General features: G+C 38.3%; 1 protein-coding gene across 1 annotated transcript in view; it reads right to left on the bottom strand.

The window, feature by feature from the left end:
- Positions 1-1,066: 1,066 nt before the first annotated feature.
- Positions 1,067-15,399, bottom strand: part of CMTM4 (CKLF like MARVEL transmembrane domain containing 4) — a 57,911-nt gene continuing 43,578 nt past the window's right edge. The window contains exons 3-4 of the mRNA XM_044987271.1: positions 13,055-13,153; positions 1,067-11,797 (exon numbers count right to left, since the gene is read on the bottom strand). Coding sequence (XP_044843206.1) covers positions 11,624-11,797; positions 13,055-13,153 — 273 coding nt within the window. The 3' untranslated portion in view covers positions 1,067-11,623. The remainder of the gene's footprint in view (positions 11,798-13,054; positions 13,154-15,399) is intronic.

The following is a 15,399-nucleotide window of genomic DNA, read 5'->3' as shown; positions in this document are numbered from 1 at the left end:
TTTAACTTTTTTTACACAACAGCCAGGCAAGACCTCTTGTGGTGATCACCACACAGCGCAGGTTACAATGCCAGCACCAACCTGTCCATTGCCCAGCATTAAATTTCTGTTCTTTTTGTACTGCACCTAGCACAATGGGATCATGATCTGTGCGTGAGGCTCCTACATGCTACAGCAATAGAAACAAAATCCCATTGCTGACCTCATCATTGCCCAGCTATCACATCTCTAGCTCCGGTTACCTGTGAAGCCCAGACAGAAATTGCACCTGGCCTGTCTTAGAGCAGGGCCATATTTTAAGTGGTACATTTTGGGAAAACGCACATCACACCAGTGCTTGCCACGCTTCAGTGAGTCCCTCCCCAAGGGATTCATCCAGCACAGCAAGTTGTGGTGGATATAGGGTTTAAAAAAGAGCTCTCAACTACCGGTCACTCTCAAGCAATTCCTCACAGGTACCTTATAAAGTGCCTTCCAAGCATCCCAGTTTTTCCACAACATTCATTCAATGAGCAGATCCCCTGAGAGGTGTCCTCCCGCTAGCTTCTTGCCTTCAGAGACTCAATGCCTTCATATCATGCCTGAAGCACCTAAGCAATAAAGAAATTCATCTTCCCACTTCCCAGAATAATATCTCATGCCACTTAACTTTCTGCCACCTCAGAGTGTATCCATTTCCTCCAAGATTTCAGTCTCAGGCTTATTTACAATTCAGAGTACAACACTGCAAACCACAGTAAGTAATAGCATTTCATTGAACAGGTCAAAAAAATCCCTCCAAAGAGATCCTGTCACAAACATACACCGTGGCAACTAGCCTGTTTGAGCTTTCTGCTACATGGAATTTATCAGGGACTACTTACGTGTTTGGTTTTTTAAACAACTCTTTGATCCACAAAGAATCTCTTTCCTGGTGCTTTATCATCCTCACCAATTTAATCACAACAATTTTCTTTAAGCATCGAACTAATAAACCAGTTTACACTTACTGTAGTAGTGGATGGCAATTTCAGGCAATCATCAGCAAAGATGATAAATAACCAGCCATGACACCTAGTACTGAACTTATACATTACATTTACAGATGACGACAAAATGTTTTAAACACTTTAACATGTCCATTTATTAAACAAGAAATCCTTCACAAATGATTCCGTACTATACTGATCAGAAATTAGTGTTCAGAAAACTATTTTCCCTACATACAAAAATACAGATTTTACCACTATGAAGATGTAATCAGAAGAGTACCATGAAAATTTTTAGAGCTCATTATCTTGATATATCAAAAGAACAAAGGAAAAAAGCTAGCAAAGAGACAATAGCAAACTCTAAAGGCAGCACAAATACTACATTTTAAATTGGAAAATTAAAAAAAAAATTGTGCCCATATACAAAACACAGAATAAGCAAAATGACATTTAAAACTGATACAATACACCATTTAAGTTGTGTTATAAAGGCATGTGTTTTAAAAACATATAGACAAGATAAACAGCAACTTAGAGATTGCCTTCTTTATCACATTAGTAAATTTATTACAATCCTTCAACTTTTGTTTATACTAGAACATTAATTAAAAAAGAAAAGAAGTGCATAACATATAAAGGAATATCAGTTGTCTCTATAAAACAAGTTTAGGAAGCGTTTGTTCTCGTATGATTTTCTTGCCTTTAAAGTTGTCCAGAGCATCAATAGAATTTCTTTGCATAAACAGCCTGACAGCTACTACACATACTGTATCAGGTTAAATTAGTTACTGATACTGTGAAGAAGGTGACACCAGTTTGGATTAGAGGGTAAGTACCTGTGCTAGAAACTTTCAATATTGTTTGTTGACCATCTTACTTGTGGTTTTTTGCTGATCTAAAATAGATGTAAGAACACCAACCAAAAATACAGTTAGATTGTATCAGATTGTAAATGATCTTTATACATAACATTTTGCTTGAATGCAATTTTCTTAAAACTAAAAATTCATTTGTCTGAGTCAGAACATGCTTTTACACATGAAGGCGGGATAATCACATAGGGGCCCGAGCCTATGGTCCTTGAAGTCAACGGGGAGTTTTGCCTGAGTAAGGGCTGCAGAATCAGGCCCTGAATCTGCAGTGGCACATACGAAAATGCTTAAAGTATTTTCCTTGGCAGAAAATTAGTTTCCTTATCCAAAAGGGGAAACACACAAGGGTATCACACAGGGGAGTTGTGCTAATATTAAAAGGAAAAGTGGACTAACTTTGCCCAGCCCAGCAGTCTGCAAGTTCAAAGACAGAGAATTCTAACTCTGATTTAACCTACACACAGATTTGGGAAGAAAAAAAAAAAAGATTTTATTCTAGATGACATTTCTGAACCTCTTGCTGTTCACATTCACAAGTATGGTAGCACAGGACTAGATTCCCTGTCATTTAAAGTCTTTCAGCCAAGACAAGAGATTTCTTTTAAAAACTGATATTCTATCTTAAGTAGTAGTCTAGATGCAGGAATGTTTGGATCAGCCCCAGTTGGGGCTCAGATTCAGCATCAGGGTTGCATATGCATCTCACAAATGGCGATCTCTTCAGGCATGTCTTGGGGGGGGGAGGGAGGGAGTATTTTCAAGTTTATTTCTCTGTTAGTCTGAGTTGTTTTTCACCTTTCAGGTTACAGTTTTGAGCAGAGCAGAGCAAAATAGGTACAACTTTCCTGTTCTACCTTGAACGCAGAACTTTACTATTAGTGTATAAAGGGAAAAAATGGCTGCTGTTACCATTAAGGCTAGTGTTAGTGAAAATAAAACACAAAGCTGGAAATGTGTTAGTAAGCCACGTTACAAAAATAGTGTTTACTGGTTTAGTACATTACATTTCTGTCTTTATGACTGACAAAGTACTTATACCAAACATGGAAGGCACCCTAGGTGAAGCAGTTTTTCCAATATTTGTTTACAAGTATGTGAAAAGGCATAACAAAATGTCAACTTTTCAAATCAGAACTGAGCAATAAAGTGAGTAATAAATACATACTTTACTATTTTATTCTGGGTTCCTGAACCCTTACAAACTTCAACATATACAAACAGTTTCAATGGACACGAATGTAGAAGAGGAGAAACCTGGCCAACAGAACACCTTTCAAGTAGCTATATCATTCATTCTAGGATGTCCTAAGTGTTGTATTTTAAATATAGGAATTACTTTAAAATGCATTAAATTGAATCACAATACAAATAAAAAGTACTATTCTCACTATAGGTCTGCAATGTGATTTAAAGTTGCATGAATGGTAGTGATAAGATGCACTATCCCTCCACAATATCCAATTGCTAGGAACCAGTAAACATTCAAGATCTAAAGTATAAAAAGTAGAAAATTGAAAGTAGCAAATTTTCAAAATACCAGGCTGCTAGCCTGAATCACTTTAAACCTATAGACTTCAGGAACAATATAGCATTGCTAAAATATTTAGACTATTTTACTTTTAGGATTAAAAGATTGCTAAAAGTACTAAGTCAAACTAGTTATAGATATTTCCTTTCAAATGTGAAGCTTACAACTAAATATGTCTGTTAAGACATTTGTCAAAAAAAAGGACACCCTGAAATTTACTATGTTCTGGATACTCATCGGGTCCCTTGCAAGTCAAAAGAAGCAGATGTTTATATTTCATCCTGTTCCCTCAGTATTTCACATCCAGAGGTTATTAATATAGTTGTAGGACCAGCCCCAACCAAACCCCAAAAACCTGTTTACAAGATCTGGACACTGCCTTTTTAAATGTTTTTAAGTCTTCATTATGAATTTATGACAATTTCCATATCCTTCACTATATGTTAATTAGCTTTTACTTAGCTCACGAAATCCATGGGACTGAAAACCTTCATAGTAAGTTCAAAGCTCTATGTTATAAATATGTCAATCAAGGTTAACTAGGTATATTGTATATAAAAACAAAATTAAATATTTTCTTTGCCAAGTATAATTTAAAAAGGAACACCTGTGACTAGTTATACAAAAAATATTTATTAGCCCATAGCTACTAAGAGACACATTTTCACTAGGTCATTCATCCAGCAGAGCTGAATGAGTCCAGTGGGATTGTGAATAGTGTATGCCAGCGCAAGATGTACTTCATCTCATTTTTGGAAAGAAATGGGTGACTTTCACTTAGAGGCATAAATAAGAACACTTCTGAAGCCTGCATGTCCCTAAACAAAATTGACCGGTGTCATCTACTCTAAATCAAAGAATATTATAAATCACAGCCTGAGCAGATTTTCTTTTAAAAGTGTATTTCAGAAACATCAATGGATACACGAGGGTCAAAGATTTTTTTTCTTTTAACTTTACACAAAAAATAAACTTTAGGGCCAGACTGTATCCTCCTACTCTCCCAGCCAATTTGAAACCTCTCTGCTCCTGTGAAAGGATGATGGGTACTATGGCGATAGTAAAGACAGTGCTAAGAAGAAAAATTCTAGTGAAGTATCCAGCTAATTCTTGAATAAGGAGAAATAGTTTGTAAAGAGCGATTTAACTTAATCCTGCTTCTGAGTCTTGGTAACTTCCCCTACTGAAAGGAAGAACTCTCTACCACTTTTATTAGCAGTTTTCAAATATAATGTCTTTCCAGATCCTTACTTGACAAACATTACAGCATTCTGCTATTTTTGTACATATTTCAGTTTCCTTTCAAAATGATATTTTTATGACCATTAGGCCTAAAATAGGTTTAAACACAATAGTTAAAAAACAACCGTCTATCTCTGCATAATGTGTCTGATCCTTAGTTGACTCCAAGGCCATCCCAGCAGTCCACCACATTATGAATTGGGCTCATAGCTAGGGACTAAGTATCCTGATCTTGCAGGGACCTACACACTTGCTCAACTTTACACAATATAAATAGCTTTGATTTCAGTGGGACTACTCAGTGTGTAAAACTTTGCAGGATCAGTGCCTCACACGGGGCACATTCACCCTTCTGGTGAAAGCAGTATTTGCATTCTGTAGTGACTCCTTTGACCAACTACTGGCTTTTAATTGGGTTGTTCGATAACCACACTGGCTGATATAACAGCATAGCTCTGACACAGATTTTACAGTATACTGTTCACAAGCACAGACTCTCTCTGATTTAGTATCTTATTTCCTGATTAGGGATGGGATGTGACCTAGAGGATGGGAACAAAAAAATCCAGATTTCCAAACCTGTTTCTACCATTGACGCGCTGTCTCTCTGTCTCTTCTTCTGTGAAAAGCAGAAAACACCTCCCTTCTCCTTCCCAAGGGCATTGAGGATTATTAATGTTCACACATCACTTGGAAAATAAAGAGTTATGTAAAAGCATTAACAGATTTTTCTTAGGTTCATGGTTAGATTCTACCAGACTATTTATTTGTCCTAAATATCAAAGACCTTTGGCTCTAGAGGTTTCAGCATTAAGAGCTTATCATGTTTATGCTATTTAGACTTGGAAAGCTGTTCAGTCTTTACATCACATCTGAAGGAGGATGGTTGATGCTCTTTTTAATAGTTTTTGAAATGCAGAGTGCCTCAGGCTTTTTGTGACGGGTGCTCTCCAGAACTACTGTAATATTAATTACCACCCCCAGAAAGGAAATGGGTGAAAGAATGTTTATTAAAAAGAGAGTCAGAAAAGACGACACTAGGCACAGAGGTGGGGAGATTTCAGACCAGGAAAAGATTCCCTGTTGAAAAACAAAGCTGGTATTGCCAAAATGATGTGACGTGGGTACGTTAAGCACCACTTGCTCTGCCTGTATGCCTCAAACCAATGTAACAGAAGGGGTAAGTAGCATAAAGGAAGATCTTCACTTGTTTAAGGAGGCCAAACTGGAAATTTCACTGAAAACTTTAGCGATTAATTCTACAATCCAGTTGCAAGGGACTACCTGGGTCCGTTGTCTAGAACAGCAACTCTCAAACTGCAGTCCAGATCACAGAGCTCTATCTAGTAGTATGAATGAGAGTATTGTAAGACCCAGTGGATCTTGCAGTAACAGGGCAGGACCATGCCAGGCTCTCTATCTTATGAAGCAGTTCACAGAAAGAAGAGTTGAGACAGTCACTGATTTAGAAGAGACTGGAGATAGCCAGCTGTCCATCTCTCCCCACTTCCCACCAAAATTAACTATCAGGTACAAGCGGAGAGAACAAAAAAGGTCCAGACCATTCTAAGTGACAGGCTACGGAACTAAGCTATGTGATACGAAACCTAAAAGGAAGAGTAGTTTCCTTGTGAATGGAAAGTTAATTTCAAACAGAGCTTTATCTGCCAATCCTGATGGTACACTAAGGCTCTTTAAAGTTCCTTTCTGTCGTCATTCACGGCTTTGCCTAACAGACAATCTACCTCCAAGAAAGGAAAAAGTAATAAACTTTGCTACCACAGCCAACCAAGCTATAACTTGTATTCAAAAGGCTACAAGGACTGGATGGACAGCACAGACACTGTGGGACCAGGGCCACTGTTTCAGAACCATCAAGTGCTAGAGAGCTTGGGGCCCTCTGAAGCACTGGCATGAAATCTCACAGCTACCTCTCTCTCTCTGGAAAAGGGAAAGCGTCTTCCATTCTTTTCACCTCTGTGCGAGTGCTTCAGGCAGAAGACATGATTTATAGGAAAAACACAACTAGCTGGGGACTTGGGTACACCACACAGCTTCCAAATTTCTGAAGGAGGGAGCAAAAACCACCAAACTAATCCCAAAGGGAAATACTTAACTAAATAAAGAGAAGGTGCTGGACAATCTGCCCTCATTTTCCCAAACGCAGAGCCAAACCCCATTTAGTTTGGTGGGGAGGGATGTACAAAAACTTCCCGACTAAACAAGGCAATTATTAGGTGATTTCCATGGGGGGGGGAAAGCAAATAGGCGGCAGGAAGAACCACCTTTGCTACTAGGCAAGGAAATTCCCAAAAACCCAGTTCCTACTAGGTTTCGTGTGAAATTATTTCTATGGTTGAGAGTGGTTTCCATGTTGCTATAGTTACAGAGAATGTGACAAGATGAGCAAGTGGCCAGGCTGACAAAATTGAATATGGGATTGACAGAAAGCCGTGTACAGAACTATTTAAAACAAACAAGCAAAACCAGAAGTCTGCACGTGTAGCTGCTACCATTATTTGTCTATTTCATTCATGTTCTCTTATGGGTAGGGCCCTACCAGATTCACAGTCGTGAAAAACACGTTACGGACCGTGAAATCAGACCTTTCCAGTGAAATGTAGCTATTGGAGGGGAGGGAAGGTGCAGGCCTGGGGGTGCCCCAGCAGGGGGGCTCTTACCATTCAGCCAGCTCCTGCTGATAGTCCGCCAGGCTGGGGAGGGACGGGACTTCCTCTTCCCCTGCAAGGCTGTTCTTAGGAGGAGATAGACCCACCTCCTCCCCTGGCTGCAGAAAGATCCGTAGCTGTGCTGCCTTCAGAGCCCAAACAGCAGTCACCAAGCTTCCGGCAGCCAGAGGAGGTTCCTGGAGGTGGAGGTGGGCCTGATCTCCCCTTGCTTCTGGGACCGCCCCAGCCAGGGGCTCCTAGCTGCTAATCCCAGCTGGTCTGGGGAGGGACAGGACATGCTCTTCCCCTGCATAGCAGCTCTGGAGAAGGAGGAGGGAGAGATCAGCCCCACCTCTGGATACCTCCCCTGGTTGCAGGAAGCTCCACGGAAACCAGCTCTGATGGCAGCATGGAAATGAGGGTGACAATCCCATGACCCCCCTACAACAGCTTTGCCAACCCCCAAGTCTCGTTTTGAGTCAGGACCTCGATGGTTACAACACCGTGAAATTTCAGACATAAAATGTGAAAAGGTGAAACTGACTTATTTTAAAACCCTCCGGCCATGAAATTTACCAGAACAGACCGTGAATTTCTTAGGGCCCTACTTATGGGGTGTGCACAAATATGGCAAATTTTTCCCTCAGCTACACATACACACTGAAATACATTGGAATTGCATATCTGAGAACAGGATTTGCCTTGGAAAGAATGCCCTGATGACTAAGACAATTTCAAGCACCACATTTCCACATAGTTGAGAAATGGTTTAATGGTCTGGTTTTAATTTGAGCTCTATTTACAATGTTGTGGATCCCTTTGTGGAGCAAAGTAGTTCTCTTGTGGACTAAGGAAGTGGTCCCTTTATGTTTAACAAGCAGTTCAAAGTGAGACTAACCGGTAGTAAAGCAGAACTGTAATCTGATAGGGGGAAGCACTTTAAGATGAGTTTCCTATGTTTTCTGCCCCATTTTTTTATATAGAGGCCAATACCAGTATCTGCATTCTGGTTATTAGCTTTTTTAATTTGTTGGAAAGATGCTGATATTTCATTATGCCACAGTACAAAATTCAGTCTGGAAAAAACAAATAATTGTGTACATTCTGTAGGATATCAGCATATGAATTTTAATTTTCTATCATAAGGCCAATGAATCCATCCCCTTCAACTTGCATGACATTCATAAATAATGTTTTCCTAGACTAACAAATCTCTAATTTAGTTTTTTTAAGAAGTGTATCTATCAACACTAAAATCATCTTTGGTCCCAAAAGTTATATGGAAGTTGCATCTATTTTCTGTTTGTTTACAGTTATTTAAGATTTGTGTTCAGAAAGTGGTTTTTTAAAATTTTTATTCTGTCCTAGCTCATCTCAGAAACTTCATATCTTCTTCTATAATTATGCTGACCACGTAATCATGGTGTAAATAATAAATAATTATATTTTGTACTCAGAACATCAAAGCCATTGTATCTCATGTGTAATCATATCGTACATTTGCTATATGATTGTACAATATACTAGAGACCATTGTATCAGATTACTGTAAAAAAAGTAATTCACATTAACTAGCCAGACCAAGCACGCACTTTAACAAAAACCTTCTGTGATCTAACTCTGACAACGCACTATGCAGTTTTCCCCCTTTCCCATGCAGTAAAATGCACATAATGTTAAAAGATACCAAGAAAGTACATAAAATTGTAAATGGATCTCTGTCTAGATCTCTAAGTAACCAGAACATTGCTTAGGGTCAGAAATTAACTAGAAAAGCAGAGGGGATTGTATAATATACCATCTCATTCCTTCTACTGATCAGCTAATAGGATACACTTTTGCTATGTTGAAAAGTCTTCGTTATTATACCATACACTGGATTCCTCTATTACTTGACTTCAGCGGAAGACCTCACCCATGAAATATGAATATAGGCATCCTCTGAATCCCTTTTTAGAGGGTTTCGATAACATTTCAGTATATTCCTTTAAACTAAGCTGCAAGTCTACCCTAAAGATCACTGTGTTTAGTTTTTAAGGTTTATTTATGGATATTCTTTTTTTTAAATTGCAACATCTATGAACTACCCCAATTATATCATCCCTCCAATGCTTGGCACAGCATGCTGAAAAAACAACTTATCCAATGGGCACAGTGCAGACCTCCATTCAGCACTGCTAACCATACTGAATTATGGGCCAGTTTTCATGTGACACCCCATTAAAGCTAGCTTTCACTGGAATTAATTAATAAAATGGCTATGTTCTTAACCACTCTAGAGGATCATTAGAACTTCAACTATTAGACTCTAAACTCAGCACTCCCTTCAGTTACAACTTTCAGTGAAATGTAAAATATAACATTAAATATGATAATATGATAAACAGACCTCTATCAGGTTAAAAATAAACAATTAGTTTCCTTTAATTTAATTATTAAAACAGAATTTTTAAAAGATCTAGTTTATGTGGAATGATTGCAAATAGCAAACAAGTTGGAGAATGACAAGAGAGAAACAGTCTCACTTTCTGGTTTTCATGCATCAGCACAAGGCTTGCATTGCCCGAGAAGTGAACAGTGCAGAATATTCAAATCTAGAGCTTCCCTGTTTCTTTTGGAATTACAAAAAAGTTTCATGTAAACATTTCTATTAACTTTAGGGTTGCTAAAACTCTGTCTGGAAAAAAAAAATCTACATTTTGCACTTAAAATTGACTTGACAGCGTGTTATACTTATGATTCCAACTATGTATTGGTGTAAACATCAACCCATACTGGGAATAGTTACACATGAACACGATGCTAAAAGTCTGTGGAACAAACTCACATCTGGTGTGAGTGTATACAACTTCACTGACTTCCATGAAGATCTTACTCAAGTACATCAGGTTTATATTTGACTCCACTAGGGGTGGTGTGGTGTTGTGTTCCCATCTACAATAAATGAGAAAGCTGTTGTAACCACTTATCCATATGCCAACCCATTATTACATGGGACACACACGATATTAGTGAAGTCGCCCTAATAAAATTATGATTAAGGTTCTAGACATATTATTGCAGAATTCAATAACCAGAGAATATAGTCTTCTCTTCACTGAAAGTTCAATGGAAGTGAGAAAATTTGAGCTAGGAAAATGGTCTGTAAACATGACAAGCAAACAGAGAAAAACAATAGGTTCAACCACCCATAAGTTCTCGTTACCTAAAATTAGCTTCAAAGGAACATTATAAAAATGTTTTATAGCTATGTCCAATTTAGGCATTAAACCAAATTATTTTACCTACTACCAACCAATTTTAATTTAACAGAACAACCAATCAAACAGGAATATGCCATAAAATGTATTTTATCCTACACAAAACACGTCATAGTCTTGGAATATCCTACAATATATACATCATGCATTTTTGGTGGCTCCTGATTTCCTTAAAATTCCCAGATGACTGAACCTCGAAATAAAAAATGAACTTTGATTGGGGTGTAGAGTCTATTACTTGACAACCCCCCCAAAAGTATTTCATGAATGAAAATCATGTAATACATATTCAAACACGAGCAGACACCTACATACTAGTGTTGGATGGGTTGTTTTGACTGTGCAGCAGGTGAAAGTGCTACTCTTTCACATGTAGGAGCGCCAATTCAAAATCTGGTTGAGGTCATACAAGAAATGAGTTTGGTGGTTTTAGTACAGTCTATAGTGTGTCTGTCCATATCACCAATTCACCAGCCCAAATATCTGATGTGATTGCCTGTGTCAGCTACAAGATGTACCAAGGATGGAACTGTGGTAGGTCTTGCAGGTGAGAAGTGAATTGCATTGGCAAAGCTACATGAGGAAGTGTATAAAGTGTTGGTGTACGCTAAAGCTGGCTTATGTTATTGCTATTTGTCCCTCACTTTCTTTTCATATGCAATAAAATGTACTTAAGTTTTGGAATATTTCTTTCTTTTAACAAAACAATATAGTGTTGATCATAACATTCCTACTGGGTGATGAAATAGTGGCAGAGTGCGCAAGTCTCTCTAGAGCTGGTACCTGGAAAGAAGTACTATACAGGTGTTTAATCTAAAATATTAACATACATCAGATATATATGTAATCATTGTATATAGATCGTGCTTTTGAATGGCCAATAATTATAGCCTCCAAGCCAATAGCTTCTGAATAAATGTAGATCAACTTCTCTCTCTGTACATATAAATGGTCAGCTTATCTCTGCCAAGACTCTTCCTAAAAAATGAAAACTTCAAACTATATAAACTTCACTTGATGAAGCAAAATAAAAAGTTGCTGTTTTCTATCCCCTCTTTGCAGTCCCACTCAGCTGTAGTTTTCACGCATCCAGACGCTGAATCTCAGGGTGGTGATCTACTTCTCTTGATTCTGTCCGAGCACGAATGTAATCACTTGTCTGCCGGCTGTTCTGCTGTCTGCTGTTCATTCGCCATTTTTTAACAGCTAAATACATATTCACAGCATACACTATCATCGCCAAGAAACCAAATATCTAAAAGAAACAGCAGCAAAACTTTGTCAAAGGCAATCTTCCAAATCAAAAATGGTAACAGATTCACAACAAAACCGTTAGAGCTTGATGTTGTACTTAGCATTGACACATTGGTGTGGCCTATAAAAATCAGCTCCAATGCCTTTTATTTTAAATGAATGTTAGCATTTGTGAAAGATACTAGATTAATGATCTTAAAGACTGAAGGTCTCTAGACACAGAACACCCTTGACATTGGCAATTCAAGATATGTTCATGTCAAAGAGACCTCTAAAGAGAGACAGGATAGTTCTTTCCCCATTAAATCCTCAACTTTTCTGCTGGATTTAATAACGATGCCAAACACAGATTGTGGGTTTTGTGAAACTGAGTGAGAGAGAAGCTACCAACTTATTGCTTATCCAAACACTCAGCAAACAGTAGTGATTTTGATCACTCTGGAGCTAATCTGGCCTCAAGCCAGTGATGCAAACAGAAATGACCTAGTGCCACAATGAGAATTCCACTCTCACTTATCTATTATGCTGTGAAGCAATGCAAGTTAAATACTGCTACTCTACCATATGGCACTGAATGGCAAGGAGGGAAGAGATCATTGTCCCAAGATCAGGCCCCTCAAAGCACAGGAAATAAGGAGTTAATTTTTACTTCTCCTCAACTTCATCCCTGCAAAATTCTGTGGAGTAGGTATGTGACTTTAACCATTATTATACCCAGCCTCGTAAAACTCATTAAAATTTGCCAGTTCAGGCACAAATCGATTCACTTGCCCTTATGATGGTTGTGGTAATAAAAAATGAATACTCTTTTACTCACCCTAAAAGAAAAACTTACTAAAGAGCATGCAAGTAGAATTTTGCAAGACTGTCTGTAGCAACTTTAAAATGAGTCTGATTTCATGCATAGCTGTAACCTTTTATTAAAAGTAGTAAATAATAAAGCATTTGCAAATGACCATTCAAAGTTATAGAATATCTGATCAACTAAACCTAAAACTTAGTTTTTTTGGCTCTCACCATTAAAACTTTTGGGGGGAGGGCTCATCCAATATCACCTCATGTCATAGAGGGAGAGCTGATTTCCTTGAAATCAAAACATCGCTACTAGCCCAAATTGTGTAGATGATAACCATTAAAGTATATAGAGATGTGTGAGCAAGAGTGAGGGAAATATCCAATGGGGTGCAGGAAAAAGTCACCCTTTACTTCTGATGAAAAATAATTGTCAAGAGTAAAGAAATTTGAATTGTTTTCTTACCACAGCAGCAATTTCTGCTCCAGTTTTATGGTTCAAAGCAGCAAGTACTACAGATGCAATGAAAAAGAAGAAAGTGCTGAGTCCAGTGTTGACAAGATCCTATAAAAATAAAGTTATTAGAATTATACACAATCATCCTTTTTTGTTTTATACTGAATGGATTAAACACAGAGGACGATCAGAACAGACTCTGCATTAACACTCCCCCAACTTTTATGTAGTTTATCCTTTGGCAAAAAAGGCACTGATACTTATCCAGGAAGTACATTACACTCAAAACATACACGTACACACAAATATATATACATGCTATGGGAGTAAAATTTAAAAATCGCTGCAGATTCAGAATGTTACATCAGTTTCTATTCAGAGTTAGTATTTAGAAGCAAAAAAGCACTGCTAGTACAAACTGTGAATACAACTATTTTACTACAGCTGACATTAAAGAAATCTGCAGCATTCCAACTGCTTAACCTTAATGCAGCTCTCATGTGTGACTCAAACTACTGCTCTTTCAAGCCACTGGAGCCAGACAGTGTCTTATTTGTAAAAGTACTCCACACTTTATGGCACTATATGAATAATACAGAATGTCTAGTATTTTGCTCTCTCATTCACACACTCTTATTAATATATGTATTGGATAAGCAAGTATGTAATATTCACACACTATTTATATACGTCCATAAAAAAAACATATACTCTTTCCAAGAGGTTACCAGGATTAGAAAGAAATCTGATTTTTTTTTTAAATGTAGAAACACTTGCAGCAGCAACATATGCAATTCAACTAACTAGATTCTGTGTTGCTTAGCAATGAAGTAATCATGCTGCTAAGCTTCCAGCATTCCAAATCAGGTCACTAACATACTGCTGTGGACACAACTACAAATTCTAAACTAGCAGCTATTGACAAGAGGGCTCTTTTCTTCAATACTCCATTCAACTGCCAACAGTTAAAAATCACGAAAGCAAGAGATAAAGTACCAAAAGAACAGACTGGTAGAATCATTTAGTTTATAAAGAATCCCTGATGTGTTATTTAGGGCACTCTCCTGCATCATTCTAAGGGAAAGAAGCCATTAAGTGTTGCCTTGGAATCTAGCTGCTCAGACAGCTAGGTTACCACCACTTCTTCAAGACAAGCAGAGTGCAATTATGAAGGTGAGGGACATAGGGGCAAGGAAGAGCATGGAATGCAGCAGCTGAGGACAGGGCAGGGTAGGTAACCTTAAGGAACATGAAGTAATTGAGGGAAGGGAATAACACTAACTGAAGGGACAGAAGGATCAGCTTTGTACAACCAAGGCTGCATTGCAAACCACAGTTTCAAATTCAAATGCGGCAACTGATAACTACAATATAAAATGTTTTGGAGGTATTTCAAACATGCCCATCACTGTATTATCTGTAATTAAAATGCAGTTGTCCATAGAGGCCTCTGCTGTTAGTCTTTCCTACATTCAGCCACTTTGCTTACTGCCAATTCCCACTCTCCATCTTTTATTGCAGCAACATTTTTGCAAAAAGCAAGTCTTGTTAAGTACTGTAAAAATGGTTATGCTTGGACTCCGAGGTATTTCTTCAAGTGGGGCATTCCATGGACAAGGGCCCTTGACTGGAATCTCCAGGAATCTCAAACTTTGACCTGGCCACAGCTAGCTGCACTATGAAAGCAGCTGTCACTGTGAGTTGTGAAAAGACATGGTAAGGCCCCAAACCATTTTCTGCCTTAAAGGCTAAGGATTTGAAAAAAGCACTGGAAGGACAGATTATAGAGGGTGCAAATCACGGTCATGATATATGTGCTCATCTGGAAAAACTTCTGAGAAGATGGGCTACTACAGTCTGTACAAATTGGGGTTTGTGTTGTCTTTGCTTTCAGCCCAGGTACAGTAAATTACAATGAGATGAATACAAGGATCACTATGGCCAGATCCTCATCTAAAAGGAAGAGACAGTTTCCTGACACGTTGGAGAAAAATCCATCGTTCACTACTGTTGCAACCTGTATCCAGAATCAGTGCTGAATGCAGTAAGACTGCTAGGCTACCTTGAAAAATGGAGGGAAAGGTCAGTGACCAAAGATAGCAAAATGCTTGCACGTGACCAACACCTGTCTAAAGAGCAGCTACCTCAAATTATACCCAGGCAAGTCTGAAGTGATGGTGGTTACATTTACCAAGGAGTATTACAACCAAGATCAGGAGCCTAGGCGTAGATGCTGAACAAGTATATATGAAGGCATAGGTCCTATCTTGAAGACCTTAGCATCCAAAAAGTAAAGATGTCCACTTACTGCTTCAGGGAGCAAGCAGCATTTCACAACCTCTCCAAGTGGAGGA

This window comes from Mauremys mutica, chromosome 14, assembly GCF_020497125.1.
Source record: "Mauremys mutica isolate MM-2020 ecotype Southern chromosome 14, ASM2049712v1, whole genome shotgun sequence".
NCBI lineage: Eukaryota > Metazoa > Chordata > Testudines > Geoemydidae > Mauremys > Mauremys mutica.
This window is presented reverse-complemented; position numbering and strand designations above follow the sequence as displayed.